Source organism: Artemia franciscana, chromosome 15 (genome assembly GCF_032884065.1).
Source record: "Artemia franciscana chromosome 15, ASM3288406v1, whole genome shotgun sequence".
NCBI lineage: Eukaryota > Metazoa > Arthropoda > Branchiopoda > Anostraca > Artemiidae > Artemia > Artemia franciscana.
Genome location: NC_088877.1, coordinates 1,897,443 through 1,916,591, shown reverse-complemented (window position 1 = coordinate 1,916,591; position 19,149 = coordinate 1,897,443). Strand labels below are relative to the sequence as shown.

At 33.4% G+C, this 19,149-nt stretch overlaps 1 protein-coding gene across 1 annotated transcript in view; it reads right to left on the bottom strand.

Annotated features, from left to right (window-relative positions):
• Window positions 1-7,463: 7,463 nt before the first annotated feature.
• LOC136036693 (mediator of RNA polymerase II transcription subunit 23-like) overlaps window positions 7,464-19,149 on the bottom strand; it is a 120,880-nt gene continuing 109,194 nt past the window's right edge. Inside the window, exons 22-24 of the mRNA XM_065719007.1 lie at window positions 17,330-17,448; window positions 15,152-15,364; window positions 7,464-10,628 (exon numbers count right to left, since the gene is read on the bottom strand). Of these exons, the coding sequence (XP_065575079.1) occupies window positions 10,466-10,628; window positions 15,152-15,364; window positions 17,330-17,448 (495 nt within the window). The 3' untranslated portion in view covers window positions 7,464-10,465. The remainder of the gene's footprint in view (window positions 10,629-15,151; window positions 15,365-17,329; window positions 17,449-19,149) is intronic.

Below are 19,149 nucleotides of genomic sequence, written 5' to 3'. Positions count from 1 at the left end.
TGTGACATCCTTAAAAAAGCAAGTCAATTCAGTTTGAAATTGTGAAGATGGCAACGATATTCGCCCAAGCAAGCAGCAATGTCCAAATGAATCACCTTTGTTTGCTACTCTCTTCTCAGCAAAATGGAGGGCTCCACAGTGACTACACACAATGTTGAACGGTACCAATTACTAGTAACTAACACTTGCGTAGTTTACTGCATCTTTGCAGGTTTGAACTGAGTTTCGAACCTCTGTTTGCTGGCGTCGAAAATAGCAACGGTGTTGTTCTTCTAACGTAATATTTCTTTCTCCTTCACTTTCATTTCTGATTCGTTCCGATTCTTACTTTTGCTTGTGATCTCACCACAAAATTCTTTGTTCTTCACTTTCATTTTTGACACGTTCTGATATTCACTTTCGCATGTCTTCTAACGCTGTGATTGTAACTGTCACACATCTTCTAACCGCATGTTTTTCTGTTCTTCGCTTTCATTTTTAATTCGCTCTAATCCTCACTGTTGCATATCTTCTAACCGCATATTTCTTTGTTCTTCACCGTAATTTTTGACTATTTGTAATCTTCACTGTCATTTCCCGGGTCGTCCTCTTGATCTTGTCTCATTTGATTGTCCAACAACTTGCCGCAGCACCAAGCCACCTAAGGCCAACACAGCTAGGCACGCTCCTCCCTCATGCTAATACATCCAAAGCTTCCCTCTTTACACCCTCTCAGAAAGTTTCTGTTTCCCTTAAATCTTTCTTAACGATATCCTCCCACCCCAACCGCGGATGACCCGCTTTTCGTCTAACCCTACACGGCTGGCCTTAAAACCGTTTAGATATATATTTTCTATTTTATTATTATTTATTATATTGTTATTATTTATTATAATATTATATTATTTATTATATTATACTTATTATTATTTATTATATTTTCTATCTTATATTTTCTTATCATGATATGATATATATTTAGAGTAGGTATCTACTCTAAGATAGAGTAGGTATCTTAGAATCTAATCGCGATCCCACAGGGGTACGAGAGTACACGGCCCTTGAAGGGGTGTTAGCTTAACCACCACTCAAAATGAGCACTCGAATCGATAATTTGTGATCGAACGAGCCCTGCTTGAAGTTTCTGTGACCATCCGTTCTGTACGAACAGATGTAAAAATACACAAGAGACTTAACGCTCTTTATTAAGTCAACACTACTATGTTAACGACAACAAAGTAATTAAAGGGATTAAAAATCAAAAATACAAGAAACAGTAAACTCAATAAATAAATAGAGTGTGTAATATAATTTAATAGAATCTAACAAAGCCAAGGACAAGTAGCAAAGAAAATGAAATAAAAAAGAAACTAAAACTACCATACGTAAATACAGACAATTTTTAAGATAATTACAATATTTGTTAATTAATAAGAGCATCTTGGAGGAATATTTGCTTCTTTGAAATACGCAGATCAGCTCAGGTAATTTACTGTGTTTTATAGTATATTTCTGTTAATTGAAATAACTTTTGGATATTTTGTATAAATCAGTTCATAATTCCCTTTGGTTTACTTTTCAATTAAGCGCACATACCGACCATTTATTTCTCAGAGAACACCATGATATTAATAAAATAGGCAAACAATAATTTCTCCCCCAACAGAAAAAAGGAGTGGACAATTTTGAAAAAAACTTCACAAAGGCTTGGAGGTTAAACCCACCCCCAACAACTCTTTAAAGCATGAGCCGTCACTTAAAGCCTTTAAAGGGTTCCCCATAATCTGTAAGTATTCATTTTTGATTCTGTGGGGTCAGGCTAAACTCAATAAGATGCACTCTTGCCAATACACAGGATTTCCTCGCGTGAGGGTGGTGGATGAGAGCAGGACTTTGATTTGATCAAAATCCCACAAAAAATGTAAGTTAAAACATAAAATATACAAAAATAAACAAAAATTCTATTTAGCGGTGAAGATTAAGCATACCCCATCTTGCCTGAACGAGCTGTACCCACTCTCCAAAAAAAAAACATTAAAAAATTGCATCTATGATTGTGTGATAATGAAAGAATATACTAGGAATGTAGCTAACCCCTCTTCTCTCAAATTTCTGAAAAGAAACATACAAAAACAAATACCAAGGTTAAGTCCCACTGAAGCAAAAATATTATATCAAAACGGATATTTAATACGTATTCGCAAAATGGCAAATATACATCTTTAAAAAATACATAATAAATTTTAATATATGAAATTTATCAAAAATACGTTTGATAAAAGACACAGCGCTTTTTTCAAACATCTTTACAAAATGGATAACTTATAAATGTTTTAGTAGTTTTTCAAAGAAACAAGGAGCTACTTCAGAATATTATAAAAAAAGCAGACGAAAGGATAAAAAAAGCGGGCAACTCCGGTCTATAAACAGGCAAAATTGCTTGTTAAGAATAGACTGAGTGGTGGTCACTTCCCCCGCTCGTGGCAAAAGCCACTCCCACCTCTGAACCTCATTTAAAAAAGGCTTATTACTTCAGGATCTTCAGTGTAGTTCAGACATCCGATGAGAAATGGGTTAGATTTCCTGAATTTAAGAAAAAGCTAGGAAATTTATTTAATTTTGGTAGTAAAAGCTATCGTTTACTTGAATATGACTCCCTCCACTCTATAAAGATTCCCTCCAAAATAAAACTTTGACTGCTCCCCCTGAAATTAGACATTCCTCTACAATGTATATGGGCCATATATGCTGCCTTTGACGGCTTGCTGGCCATAGGCCAAGCTCTATCAGTGGGCCCTTCTTTTCGTTAAAATGCATGTTTTACCATTAAATTCATATTCCTACCTCAAAACGAAGAGGCTCCACCTGAGATTAACCTTAAGGACCACCTAGCACTGGCATTGGACCAAAATAAATTTCCAAGTCCGACTTGTTGCAAAAATGTATAAATTTATATTCACAAACTTATAATATTTTCGTTCGTGTCCCAACGGGAAAACAGGTCTGCTACCCCCCCCCCCCTTCCCAAGATCCAGATCTATGTTTATATAGTTTTTTATTCTATGCTCATAGTTCATTAATAATGACGATAAATGATCAGCTACTTGAGAAGATGAGCGCGACTACAGGAAAGATACAATGACTATCTAAATTAGAGCTAGGAATAAATTAGAGCTTAAGAGTGTGAAAGTTTTCTTAGAGTGAAAAAAGGCTCAAATGATGATAAAAAGCAAACATATTTCTAAGAATAGTTTTGTTTACAATGTATAAAGCACAAAATGCTCTTGATTTAAAGGATTTCAGTCATAATAATTTGAAAATATTTTTCAAATTATTATTCGATATTACAAATTTTACTAATCAAAATTTGAAACAACTTTATGAATAAAGGAGCCCAATGTTTCCGTTAAAAAATCGAAAATGAATTTGGTTTAGTAAGTCTTAAATTACGAGGTGGTAAAGGTGTCAGGGTCATGTTTGCAATATAGTAGATAGTTAACAGTTCAAATTCAAGAAAAGACGAGAGTATAACAGTTCAAAATAGGGATGAAACCTTTTAATTGACAGTGAAACAAATATAATTTTTTTTAACTGGATATTTCGGACACATATACAGTGTCCATCAACAGCAGTAAAACTAAAAGACATTAATAAAAACAAACAAAATTTATACCCAATAAACTAATTACATATAGTTTATTGCTCTTATTTTTATCAATGCAACAGCGTGAAGCAAATCTCCTTGAACTTTTCGGGTCCGGTTCATTAGATTTATCTGACAAATCAGGTGGACAGAGGTAAAAGCTCTGTCCAGACCAAAGTTTTATTAATGTCTTTTAATTTTACTGCTGATTATGGACACTGTATATGTTTTCGAAATATCCAGTTAAAAAAAATTATATTTGTTTCACTGTCAATTACAAGGTTTTATCCCTATTTTGAACTGTTATATTTTCGTCATGGAAACGTAGTGTGGTCTTCGAAGTTATCTACGAAAAGACGAAAGAAATTACCACTGTCTCCTAGATCAAAGAGGAATAAGATAAACGCAGTATCTGCTCACTGATTTTATTATCGTACTAACTGCAGTAGCGTAACTAGTGTAGGCAAGCAGGGGGAAGCTGTCCCCCAGCACAGCCTCTGAGGGGGTACTAAACTGAAGTTTTTCTGTTTACATCGCCAGGGAAGGACGAAAATCAGAATTGTTTCCGGGGGCATAAAAATCTAGCTACGCGTCTAAGTAGCTGTCCCATACTCTTGTCAGCCTATGGTAGTCACGATAAAGTCACGATGGTATATTTTAGCGCAGAGGATTTTTTTTTATACAATGTTAAGAATCACCAGAAGGCATGCAGAAAATCTTGAATATGATATAATATCTTATATTATATCATATGTTGTATATATGTCATATCGTATATTTATATATATCATATCTTATAATATGATATATATCTCAAGGTCTAGATATTTACTATTGTATACTAGTATGCAATTCTATTACAATATTTTTTTTCACTTTGAATAATACGGAAACCTGTTATATAATACAAAAGTAGGCCCCCAGTCACAAATACGTATAATGCTAATGGCCTATTATCCTGATGAAACGCTACTCTGCGTGTATGAAAGCGCCACCTATTTTTGCTATATTTAAAATTAATAGGACGTGACAAAAGCTCTATGTATTGCCCATCCTTAGGCAGTGTATTTTCAAATACCATCTGTACTGTCTACGCTTCATACTAATCACAGTACGATCATAATATGAACATCAATCATATAAATAAATAAGTATATACATAAGCAGTACATATAAACAAATTTCTTAGTTCTAAGAAACTCACCAGAAGAAAGATGATAACGATTTAAGTCCAAAATATTTTTACTTATAATATTACTTAATTGGTAACACATAAATAAATGACAGCATACTTGGCGCATAATATTTTCTATTTAGTTGTTTAAAGAAAAGAAAATATGGATTATTTTAAAATAAACAATCAATAAATTCATTATTTAAGCATTTTGAAGCTCTTCCAGTAATAGCACTCGCGATAAAGAAACAGTAGGAACGAGACAACCTATTCTTGAACAATAATAATAACAAAAATTATTAAATTATTAATTCCTTATTTCACTCCAAGCTGTGATTTAAGGTCATTTAAGGTAATTTTTAAGGTAAAAATTACAGACCATTTTCAGCTTTGCAAGAGAAAAATATGGAGCATTTTCATTAGCAAATCAATCATTCAGCTACAATTAAAAGAACCAAACCAAATCCTTGTATTCAATTTGAAAGTCTACAAAATATAAGGTGAATCCTAAATATTATCAAGAAGATCTAATTCTTTATCCGACAACCATGCTGACTTGAACAGACGGTTATATAAAGGAAAATATTTCAGATAAACAAATTAAATTGAAAACAAATATCAAAATCGTTAAACTTGGTGCAAGAGTACCCCTTTTAACTAGGTAAGACAGCAGTTCAGCTTACCACCTCTTCTGAACTAGACTCTTTAATAGCAGAATTCTTACTCTATTACAGTCGTGAATTCCAATTTACCAGAATTTCAGATTTACTTTGGACGGAAACCGATGTCAAACACTCAAAAGAAAAATCTTAGAAACCCACAGTTTTCATGTATAAATGCACCTGAAATTGGCCCACCGGACACAAAGAAAAAAAAAAAATCATTTTGATTTCCGTTCCTTTGGGAGAAATTATGGGCTATAAGCAGACAAATAGTCTTTTTAACGATGCAGATACTACAAATATTGTACACTGTAATCCATTCTCTTAAATTTCTATTTTATTCAACATTTTTTTGGATTATATCCAGCCGTTGCGTTTCCTATTCCTTTTGACATTTCAGAAAAAAACATTAAATTTCTAAGTGGCTCTGATTTACAAGTGAAAATTCTTATCTTTTTAAAGATTCCTGGCGAGGACAAAATTCACTATTCCCACTCACTCGCAATTCACGAAACATTTATTCGTATTATTTCTGTTGGCAGCTCCTATTTAAAACAAAACATAAAAGGTTCCATCTCAGACGCTGTTTAAAAAGGGCCTTGATATTAATAGCAAGGCAAGATAAATTTCCTTACCATTAACTTTGTTGTTAGGGGTATTTTCTAATTTAGGAAGTTTCCCCGTTTTGTGCCTATGTATACCGAGCTATTTAACTTAAAGAATGTGTCTTTTTGAAATTTTACAAACTACTAAAGTCATTTAAAAGAAATTTAGATAAATTTAATAAATAAAATTTAAAATGTAATATTTAGTTGCCAGAAGAGAATACTCGTATCTCCGCTGTGAGCGTAAGGCAATTGAAAATCCCCACACCCAAAAAATATTTCCTGCACCAAATGATCTTCAGAGAATCCCCTTCCCGGATAATTAAAACATTCTGCCCCCCAGACTGGTCCACGTTGTGACAAAATCTCAAAAATATAGTCTTATCCCCTCCTTCTCAAAATGTTTTCATTAATTTGAACAAAAATACCCTTCTTAATTTTAATCTTGTACCAAGTAATTGGTGTTTTTACTTTCCCTTATATTATGTGTCTTATATTACCTTTTATTATTTGATACTTGTTAATTAAACGAAACACACTCAAGAATTACGCATAGGTATGATCTGAGAAAACCGGTTTCATAGCCACAAAAACATGTGAGAAGTGACAGAATAGTTAGGAAATATATATATTGAGCTATATATTTGCACATTGGGGGGGGGGGGGGTAAATATAGCCGGTCTGCATGCAAAGTGTGTTAGCTAAAATTCTTCTGAATATTATACAGTAAGAATTGTTTTTCAACTTCTCGTTTTCTAAATAATTTACCCCCCCCCCCAATGTGCAAATATGCCCAAATTATATATTTCCCATTTATTCTGACACTTGTCTTTGTGACTATGAAGCCGGTTTTCTCAGATCTTACCTAAGCGTAAATCTTGAGCGTGTTTGGTTTCATTAACAAGTACTTATTATGTATCTTATTTTATGAATCTTAGTATGATTTTAGTTATAACGAGTAACTATTTGATATTTTATTTACTCAATTTTTCGAAACGTGGTATCTGGTTGTTTTCTATTTTGATGTAAACTTTAGTATGGCGTATGTCACTGAAAAATGAACAACGCAAATAACGATAACGTAGAGTTAATGTAAGGTAAAATAACAAGACGAAGTCTCTAGACTTCATGTTGCGTCAAGCATATACGAGCAAATACTTAGCTGAAGAACGCGATATTTATGAAAAATCTTGGAGCCCTATAACCCCTTGAGAATAGTCAACTAGTGAACAAAATAGTTATGCAGGAATCTAAATATTAGCAAGTATAATAGAGAGAATCATTTTTGTTTCAATCGGTGCCTGCCATTGATAAGTGTGAACCCATCTGTTTAGCCTATTATTAAAAGCAATTACTACACACTGGCTTTCATTCAAAAGAAACATCTAGGTCTTCAAACATAAAGAACAAAATTTGGTGTAATGTAAAAAACCATAATATTTGACAAAATCACGATTTATTTAGCACTGAAAACAAGTACAACTATCTTACTTCAACTAAGAAGGGAAATTCACTATTATAATATAAGTTAGGAAAAGATGCTCGAAATTATTCCTTAAATTCTATAATTCCAATCCCTTCATCCAACCCTCTCCACTTAATTGTTTTTCAAGATTATTATTATAGCAAAACAGAACCAATTCTAATATCGTTTTTATTAAAAGACTGTAGTCTTGTATTACAAAAGACTATATTACAAACTCTGCCAATTAACGCTTATAATTTTAACCACCCTAAATAGCGGTTGTTCGTCTTTAAGTAGCTACATAGACCTGCAACCGAATATAAGACAATGTTAACATATAGTGGGCTGAGAAACACAATCAAGGCCTGACAGGAGAACCTCTGACTTGCCAGGTTGGTCACATCCTAGCAATTGACGGAGGGTGTACATCGATGACTGGTCGTCTTAGTTCAAAAGCTGTCTCATTCCATCCAACTCGTATATACGGCAATTATTAAGTTTGTTCAAGTTTAATAGTTTCGCTCAGTCATTTCTAATAGCTAGACCCAGTATTTTTCAATATCTTTTTTAGCCCCTTATCTTTATTAATTAATTGTTATCAACTTAGTTTAATGACTTTTATTATATTATTTATCTTCTTTATCGCTTTAATTTGTATTAGGTTTCCCTTAAGCAAAATTTAAGAATACTACCAGCATTATTGGGTTAAGTTTAAATAAAAACTGAAGAATCCTGTTGCCCTTTCACGAAAACCTTTAGCCCTTTCACGAAAACCTAATACGATTCCTTTCACTCTTCAAGGATTTCATTAAAGTGCTACACATCTGCTCTTATCTTAAAGTAAATGAATTAGGTTACTTCCATAATCATTTGCTCTATAGTTTTACATAAATCTGAATAATTATTCGCGCTTTTTCTGAAAGCCTGAAGTTCTCCAATGAATCTTGCAAAAATTATTTCTTTCCAGCAAGAGCATATCCAGGATTTACATTCGGGGGGGGGGGGCGGGGTATTTTTTGGGGGTATTTATTAAACGTAAAAAAAAAAATTGTTTACATGCATTTTTGCTAAGTTTTCAAATATTATTTAATTAAATATTTATTTAATATTAATTAAATATTTATTTAGAGTCAGACAAATATTTCGAGGGGGGTTCAAACACCCTAACCCCCAACCCTGGATACGGCCTTGCTTTCCAGGCATAATCTAAATTCATATAACTAGTTCATAACCTTTTACTACCCCAAAGTTAAATAGCACACATTGGAATTACTCTGTGCCTAGGGTTACCATTGGACACAGTCTCAAAGAAAGTATCCAACCCGTTTAAACTTCGAATCAAGAAAGTTGGCTAGAAGGTATTCCCTTATTTAAATAGAAACTGTTTTCGTTCCATATTTGTTACAAACTAATGTATCACATACTGATAGGTAAAAACGAAATTTTGGCTTAGATAACGTTATTTTAATAGATAGTAAAGAATGTGTGCTGGAGACTTTCCATAAACATATTATATTCATACATTATATATTTTATATTTATATCCTATAAATTGCATATATTTAACACTATATACGGCTATATTTAATTCAATATAAAATTTTTATAGATCTAAAAAAACAAATGTATTTTCAGATAAACTCGATCACGATCTAATTTTCAATTGGCTCAAGGTAGCATTCATTGGCAATTCATCTATAAAAACCCTTATAAAACTACATAACAGAAGATTTTTTCTGAGAAATACTACACAGAAAAAGAAAATGTCTTGTGATAGGTAACACATCAAAAATAGTACAGATGAAAAGCTAACAAGTACTTAACCTCAAGCATTGTAAATTGCAGCTTACATTAAAATACAGGAATAAAAAAGGGAATAAATATAAGGAACTGAAGTAAATATAAAATACAAAGTGCGCTACATTCCTATCTAAAATTAAGCTTAGTGATCAAACAGTCGGCAGGAGTCGAATAGGTTTTGTATTTGTATGTTTCGCACAGCAGAAATGACTCCTCAAGCCATCCCATTTCATATTGTATTCACTGCATTTTTGACTGTTATGAATGAAAATTTATATCTATGGTTATTACCAAGGCCGAACCCAAGATTTTTCTTCGGAGGAGGGGGTGGACAAAAAAAAACTTTATAAAATATATCAAAATTTGTTTATATGCATTTTCGTAACTTTTTTTTACGAGTTGGACAAAAATTTCCATGACGTGGGGCGGGGGTTCTAACCCGGCAACGCATCCCCTGGATACGACAATGGTTATTGCTCACCCTAAATCAATTGGTTTTTAAAGGAATCAGATATCCTCTGTTTGACTTATCATAACATTAAATGAATTACCAAAGGGAATTTGCAATCTACTCTAGCAATTTCAAGGATCAAAACACATTACTCCTGTTAATCATTCAAAGGCAACGCTCTTAGGTCATAACAGTAAGATACTGCATTTTGATTTATTTCAGAAACATAAGCAGGATTTTTTTATTTTTTTTGGGGGGGGGAGGAGAATAATTAACAATTATTTGTTAATTTTAATAAGAAATAGGCATATTTATGATTTTAAAGAGGTCTAAGCCCCCTCCGTCTACGTTCCTGGTTTCTTCCATGCCACAAATCCTTAATATTTTGAAAGCCATTAGCTTGAAACCAGATTTGCAGCGAATGGGTTATGGAATAAGAGGGCTGTTTGCAGGGGCGAATTTCCAGCATTTTTATTGGGGGACAAGAGGGGTCCATATCTGGATAGTAAAGGGGCATAGTATATATAATAATCATTTTCTCCACATTATTGAGGGGCAGCTTCCCCCCTCCTCCCTGGCTGTGTGAGCTAAATATTTTGTGGGTTGGATAAATTGAGCATGAATCTCTGAAAATAACACTCCTATACACTTTGCAGCGTAATGAAAGAAGCGATAAAAAATAAAAACTAAGAAGTTAAAGCTGATGGGGGGTTTGAATATCTAATTTCCTCCATGCTTAAATGTGTTATATAACGCAGGCGAGCTCTTAGTACTGGTCGCATTTTCTTAATCATTGGCTCGATGCTGGTTTTCACCTGATCTCCGGTAAACATGTACTTGATGTGGTATCTAATTATACAATTGGTTAAGGAAAATCAGGAGAATACACATAGAAAAAGATTTAGCAAGCCTATTTAATTTTAAAAAAGCATCTTTAGGCTATACAACAATTGACCTAACCGGCCGATTCGATCTTAGCACCAACCTGGTGCCGCATGCCTATATAAGTTTTCATGAAAATACTTTGCAAATTGATTCTGTTTTGACCACATATGATTTTGTGGGTGTTCTTTTTTTCTTTTACTTGACGAGGTATGGATTTTTTTCTTTTTTAATAAGCTATTTATTATAATTAATGGAAATTGACTGTTTTAGCCGTCCGTCTCTGGAGCTTTGTTTTTACTTGGGCGGCTACTTGTTCAACGACCAAATGCTGTATTGTTTTTTAAATAAAATGTAATTAAAAATATTCATTTCAACTTAAAGAAGAAACTTTAATAACAAAAAACAAAAACAAAAATATGTCTGAAATGTATATGTCTTAATACGTATTTTCAAAATGAACTGAGAAATATTATTTTTAAAATATTCAAGAGTTTTTAAGAGGAAAATAGTAGAGCTAAGACTGGATTGTGATGCTACTATTTCTTCTATATTAAAAGCTAGGAGACAAAATTTCCACTTCTAAAAATATATACTTTTAAGCGACTCTTCTATGGCTAATAATATTGGCTAAGTACTCCAGCGGCGACAAATTACTCAAAATTTGTCAGTTTGCAACAGATTGTTGGGGACCGAACAATTCAACTTGGACACACTGATATATATTCAGCAGTGGTGATTCAAAACGCGGTAGGCAGGACAGCTTCAATTTTACAGGAGAGAGGAGGAACTAAAAAAACTGTTTGTAAGAGAGTTTTTTCGGGTGTGTGGGGGGTAGGTCCAATATAAGCAAAAACAATTGTGATATCAACAGCCAATAATTAATACAAGTGAAAAAAAGATATACAACACATTTTGCGAAAATTAAAAACTTAATGAGGGCCAAATGAGAAACGAGAAAATGAATCAGCCCAATCAATCGAACCCACTTCAAAGGGACGGTTAAAAAAAATATCAGTATGACAGAAAATACCACACAAGGTCTTCAAAACAACCTCAGCCAAAGTAGGGTATTCTTTGTTTGGTTTGTGATTAAGAACTATTAGTACAAAAAAAAACATGAATATCGATATGTTCTTATTAAAACAATCTATTGTAATATCTTTCAATTTGAAACATTGATAGTTGACGACAGCCTTCCCGTGGTGTCCCTGGGAGGTGTAGGCATTAATAGGGCCTACTACTACTACATTTAGTCACCGTCCAGCCAATAGACGCCTTACCCAGTGTTTGACCATGAGGCAGGGTATTTTGCGAAATACGCTGCCAATATTGGATGGATTGAAACCAGTAATGGTTGCAAGAATCATACCAGGAGGGTCAATCCCCTTCGACATTAGTAGTACCGACCGTGACACAAGAAAAGATCCCTTGAAGAGCAGTCTGAAGGGGGAGGAAGAAGTTCCCATGCTAGCTTAGACTTAGAGGATTAAATGCCGCTTGTCATTGGTGGCTCAACAGTGGTGGATAACTCTTCCCTTTATTTTGAGGGACTAATGGTGCCCTCTTAAGCCGGTCTGAAGCTGGCAGATTAGGTTCTCACGTTTGGAAAAAACAATGGTTGACACATGGACGCTAACAAGGAAGGCTCTTTTCCAAAGGGCAATATTTCGAAATCCCATAGCATAGAGGGGCACGAATAGACTAGCAGCTATTAGTGCTATATTTTCTTTTTTAATGGGGAGGAGGTAGGGGTAATAGGTCTTTGTGGACTGAGCTTCAATTATGAGCTCCGCAACAAATATACTCAACTATCTACAAGAATACTGATACTGTAAGGAATATTTTAGAAGGAGCTTAGCTTAGCAGTCGATTATTTTTGTTAGGGGTATGCAGTTTTTCACGGATTATCAATCGCAGATTCAGATAATCCATCCGAATAGATGGATTATCTAGGCAGGACCATCATGAGGCTCATACTAAGCTGGGAGGTCAGCTGTCCTCTTTTTGCATTGTGACTGGTTGCTAATTACTCAGGAAAAAAAGAAGCATCTAGTAAACCCAAACCAGCTAATTATTTTTTATTGAATAAAAATAAATTGAAAAAAAATTCAACCACAACATAAACAGTTTATTACGTCGTACTAGTCTGAATATTCACAATAATATTGATATTTGGCAAAAAGAAGTATTTAAAATTTGTTTTTAAATATAAGGGGGTTTAAAATCAGCTGATCTAGAAGCTCATAAGTTTCTTAGGATATATTCCCATTTTAAATCTGAGCTAATTAAATAATTTAGGCCGTTGCAGGGGCAGAAACCTATAACTCACGAAGAATTAAAGCAGAATACTAGATATATTAACGTTTGTTTAAAAAATAACGTTTCGACAACGAACTCGAACAATCCAAACAGAAAGTTTAACCTTACTGGTAATCGTGCTCATGAAAAAAAATTCCTTTCAATAAATAGCGCCAGTGAAGTGCCAGAGAACATTTTCACCTCTGTTAATTTAGGACTTTTCGCACAATACAGTTTCTTTTTGGCTCCTCTATACCTCGGTCACATGTAGCCATATGATAAGATGAAAATAAGGAAAATGAAATTTTATGCTTTTCGCAGGAATATATTTTTCAGGAATGAACATACAAATTATTTGACTTTTACCTTTTCCACTGGCAAACCTGATTCTTAAAACAATATTCAGAATTGTCAGTGGAACAAATAAATCTATTGCATCATTTCATAGATGTTTTGAAGAGCGAATACTTGAACGGAAAAATTTATAAAACAGCAAACCTAAGATTTATAACTAGAATCTTGCTTTTCAGCTCGAATTTATAATCTAGATCAACGTCAAATTCGAATCAATAATCAAAATTATTGATTCGCAAATTTGTTTGTCAGCGAAACATCATTTTCATGATATTCATAGTCAGTGTATCGGTGCATTTTACAACCACGATTAAGAATTGACCATCCAGCTTATCATAGGCAGCATAATAGGATTAGCAAGCAAAATAAACTTTAAATGTATTCTCTTTCTTAAATTTATAAATCCAAAGACATTAAGACTTTCAGGAAGGGATATCAGTATATATATATATATATATATATATATATATATATATATATATATATATATATATATATATATATATATATATATATATATATATATATATATATATATATATATATATATATATATATATATATAACTGTTAATCCGAATTCAATTTTTTTCAGGAATCTGGATTATGAAGGGGATTTTTTTTTTATAGTACGAGAAATGAAGACAATAGCTGAAAATAAGGATTGTTTTCAGTAAAGTGAAAATTATGTTCTCGTCTTTAGAAGGCATGGGAAGCAACAGCCCCACTCCTCTTAGTTTCAGCTTGTTTTGAGCTTGACTCGGTTATTTATTGTAATTTTGTTCGTCTTAAGTTTCACTTATTTGTTATTTATGACAGTTTTACGCTTGTGAAATTATTTAACCATATTTCTGCTCACCTTTGGTTTGATCTTTGAAAATCTTCTTTAGTGGGAAACATTTTTTTTAATTTTTTAGTAAAGAAGGCCTATTATTACTTAAATTATTTGTTGACAAAACAAACAATGTATGAGTCAAACTATTTAAAGCGGATAAAATCTCTTTAGGCACTAGCTATTATCTACAAGCAGGAAGAGTAGGATAAATCCCCAAGAATTGTCCAAGGAACACCCCTTCTTTTACTAACAAAATGCTATAGCATAGAAAAATTACAAACTATAGCCCCGACAAATGTTTTTTAAAAGATCACATGACTCGCCTCGTAAGATTTCTCTTCTTGAAGCACTGAGGTCTTCATCTAATATAGCCAAACTGATGTAAAGTAAAACTATCATCTGCCCTTTTTTCTTTGCGATTTTTTTGGGGGAGAAACGTGTTATATCATGAGTCGTTACGACGGCCATACAAGTCATAAGCAATTGCATTATTAAAGCCGCGTAGACTCAAAAGAGAGATTTTTGAAACTAGGCTTTACCTCTTTTCTCTGACTTTCTGATCTTTATCACAGCAGCTTAAAGCGATGAACAAGGTGAAAAAGCAGTATAACTATACTGTTTGGGTTTTTTGATTCTGACGTTTAAACAGTAAGTTTCAAACTAACGTTGAGGTAACTGACTATGTCATATTAAATTTTTGATTTTTTTTATGTAATTAATTAATTAATTTGAATTAATTGAAATTATTATCTACGTTCTTGAAATAGAACATTTTCTTTCATTTTTTTCTCAGTACAAAAGGGAGTAAAAGTTAAAATAATTTTGAACACCTCATTTTTGATACGCCATTTTAAGAATAAAAATTAACATTTACTTAAAGCATATTTTTGAAACCTCTCTAGTTTTCAAAGTTATTTCGACACTCCTGAGTAATTTGAAGGGACACAAATACGAAATTTTCACTGGCTACTGATATTATATCATACCAAATAAAAGGATACAATAAGTCACAGATCATGTCCATGTGTTTTAGTGGGGTGTTTCCATAGTAGCGATCCACCTGCTCCAGAATGGCATATAGCTCCAAGGTGAGTCCAACCAAGGCACCAACATTTTCTGTATGGAGACGCTGTAGACTTGGACCAATCATATGAAACAGAAACAAAATCTGCTCTTCCTTTTTAATCAAGGGTTTCAACTTCTCAGCAACAAAACTAAATTAAAATTTGACTTGTTAAACATTTGGAAAACACTTTTTCCTTTTCTTTGGGCGACAAGGCATGAATATACTCATAAAATAATCAAAAAAGTAATAATACAAAATAATAATTATAATGAACTTCTATTATTTATTTAAATTACACATTTATAAATTTCACGAGAGAATGTACAATAAGAGATTGTATTTTGTCAACATTCAACATTATAGGTTGTTAGCATTGCTAAGAATAGAAAACCGCTATCTGAGGAATGAAATGTTAAGCAAGGGCTTCAAATTGGCAATTCAGTAAGGCTTTTTCTTTTGTCAGAAAGCGTAAGCCTTACGATAAGACACATATGCAGGGATTTATTTCAGGAAGGGGGTTCATAATTTCTAAGGCCATATTGTATTTCCATAAATGAAGTATAGCAAATTTTTAGGAGAAAACAAAAAATAGGCTATGTTTATTTACAACCATAAAAAAAAGCAAAGAAACTGCAATTTTTGGGACTACCTCTAGGACACTTTTTCAACCGTAAAACAAAAAACTACAAAAAAATATTCTTAAATTCAAAAATTAATTATCCCAACAACAATACCGCAACGATCAATTAGACGAGAGCACAAAATAACATTTTCCGTGATCCAAGAAGAACGATAGCAGACAGTCTATTGGCTCATATTTTCGGTAGTGTCGGGTGTTTGAAATCCCAAAAAAGTTACTTTTCAGGTGGCAATTTTTCAATTTTTAAGGGTGGATCTTGGTCTCGAGACGATCCTCCAACCTCTTCCCAATCTCTCTGCAGGTATACTTGGGAATTGTTATTCATAATTTTTTTTTTAACTATCATTATCTTAGCGCTTTGATTACTAGTGACGAGGGTAAGGTTAGCTATTCAATACCACTCATTAGTCACTCATTAGCCACTTATTATTCACCCTTTACTAGCCACTCATTACCATAAACGGTCTGGTTTTGATTTCAACACTTTTAACATGTCCAAGTCTCTAACAAATGCACTTACAAGGCCCTAGTTTTAAAATGGGTTCTTAGCATTATTAGCCACTTTTACCCTTGGGGAAGGTCACATCATATTGTCCTTAAAGGCATACTGATAGACCTTTCCCATGATCCGGTTAAGAAAGTATCTTTAATTCTTGTCATGGTGCCAATAGAGGGCGAAAGGACAACCAAGGTCACAAAAGGGTAGTGGCACTCCATTTTCAGTTTACTGAAATTTGGGGTGAAAAGAAATATATAAGAAAATCATCAAACATATTTACTTAGAAGTAGTGTGTCCAACACCTAGTGTGGGGCAGCAAAAGTTGACGTCAACGTCAGACAATCCAGTCTTGGACCACTGCTCGTAGAAGGATGAAGATCCAATAAACATTTCAAGAGATATAGGCTAATCTTTCCTAAGTCTCTGATATTGCGTAGACTATGACACCAGAGCAATTTTTCTATTAAGGAACGGCTGGTCAGTCTAGATTTAAGCGAACAGTACGAAAGCCAATTCAGGGACTAACCGTTATTTTGCGTTTTAGAGGTAATTCAAAAACGACTGTTTTTACCCCAAAACTGGCTTGTTTAATTCCCCAAGAAATTTATTCAATCTTAGTTTCAAATTCGATTTGTACCCGAGTTGGAGTAAGAGGACGTCTGTCAGTCACAACCGATCAGCCGTAAAATTTACAGAAGAAGGATATGTCAACATCGCATTGTCATTATGGAAGTAACCCTGCAGCTTTGGCGCGTGGATACCGAATTAGAAAACAGTACTTATTTTCAACGTGTATCTTATATATCTATTTATTGAACTGTATGAATTACTTTTAAATTATCAATGTTTATTTGAGAAATTTAGCTTTTTGATCATTTAGTTGTTTTTTTCCTTCTTTTTTTAAACCACCCTGACATTGATCTAAATTCTCAAAAGCAACCATATAAAATAGATGTAGTAAATTTAGAGCATACCTCGGAAGTAAAGCTATTTGTCCAGGCGTGGCGTGATGCCATACTGAATGACAAATTGCTAAAAATTGCACCCATTGAGGATCATGATGATAGTGCAGTGCTTCCTTCCAGTTGAAAACCTGGAAGAGAATGGAAACTAGTTCATAGAAAAATTACAAAGTGTGAAAAAAAAACTTAATATACTAAAAGTAAAAATGAATTTTTCAATAGAAGTAAAGGCGGCATATTTGTCCTATCTCTTCACTGCTAGATGTTATTCTGAACTAATATCTATCTGGGACCGAAAAACTAGAAAAAAACTGTCAAAATGACGTTTGACAGTTGTATAACAGGGAGTAAATATAGATCACGTCATAATTATTCCTCAACCTTCCTACCTGAGGTAATTTTGCATTGTATTCGATCTCTTATTTATATCAAATTCGTATGCTGCGATTGTTAAATTAATATCCGCGTTGAAGATCAATTCAAACCTGCATGTTAACAGAACAGGTCAAATAAACTTTGAGAGTAATTAAATAAAAAAAACTAATTTTTTTAGCTGAAAGTAAGGAGCGACATTAAAACTTAAAACGAACAGAAATTACTCCGTATATAAAATGGGTTGTCCCCTCTGCAATCCCTCGCTCTTTACGCTAAAGCTTTTAATTGTTTTAAAAAGTAGAATTGTGGCAAAGAGTCAAACTTTAGCGCAAAGAGCGAGGGATTGCGGAGGGGACAACGCATTTTATATACGGAGTAATTTCTGTTCGTTTTAAGTTTTAATGTCGCTCCTTACTTTCAGCTAAAAAAATTAGTTTTTTTTGTTTAATTTCTGAACGTTTTTGAATTAATGAATGTTTGGTTTTGGCACTCCGCACATAAATTATTAAAATGAAATTTGTATATTAATTCTTTTTTTGGCTAAATGGCTTTCTCTTAGTTTTGATCAGACGATTTTGAGAAATAAGGGATGGAGAAGGAGGCCTAGTTGCCCTCCAATTTTTCGGTTGCTTAAAAAGGCAACTAGAACTTTTTAATTTTTAACGAACGTTTTTATTAGTAAAAAATATACGTAACTTATAAATTAGCAACTTACGTAACAAACTTTCATAATCTTATATTTTTATTATGTATACAAGGGGGTTTGTATCCTCGTTAATACCTCGCTCTTTACACTAAATCTTAAGTTTTGTCCCAATTCTTTAAGAATGACCCCTGAATCAGAAAGGCCGTAGAATAAATAGTTGCAATTACTAAAAATACTTTAGCATAAAGAGCGAGGAATTTATCTCCTCCTAAATACCTCGCTCTTTATGCTAAAGTATTTTTGGAACCCCTCATATGCGTAATAATCTCTATTCGTTTTAAGTTTCAATGCTACTCCTTCCTTTCATTTGAAAAAACGTTTTCATGTTTATTATTCATTGTTTTCTTATAGTAATGCTAGAAAATCATGCGCCCTTTTCCTTGAATTTTTCTTCCCCCATGACAGATTCCTCCAAGGAAAGATCCTCCAACATAGCCCCCTCCCCTCAGCCCCACCCCCCAAACAAAATAAAATCCCCCCTGAAAACGTCTGTACACTTCCCAAAAACCATTACTATATGTAAACACTGGTCAAAGTTTGTAACTTGCAGCCCCTCCCCCAGGGATTGTGGGGGAGTAAATCATCCCCAAATACATAGTTATTATGGTTTTCGACTATGCTGAACAAAATGGCTATCTCAAAATTTTGATCCGGTGACTTTTGGAAAAAAATGAGCGTGGGAGGGGGCCAAGATGCCCTCCAATTTTTTTGGTCACTTAAAAAGGGCACTAGAACTTTTCATTTCCGTTAG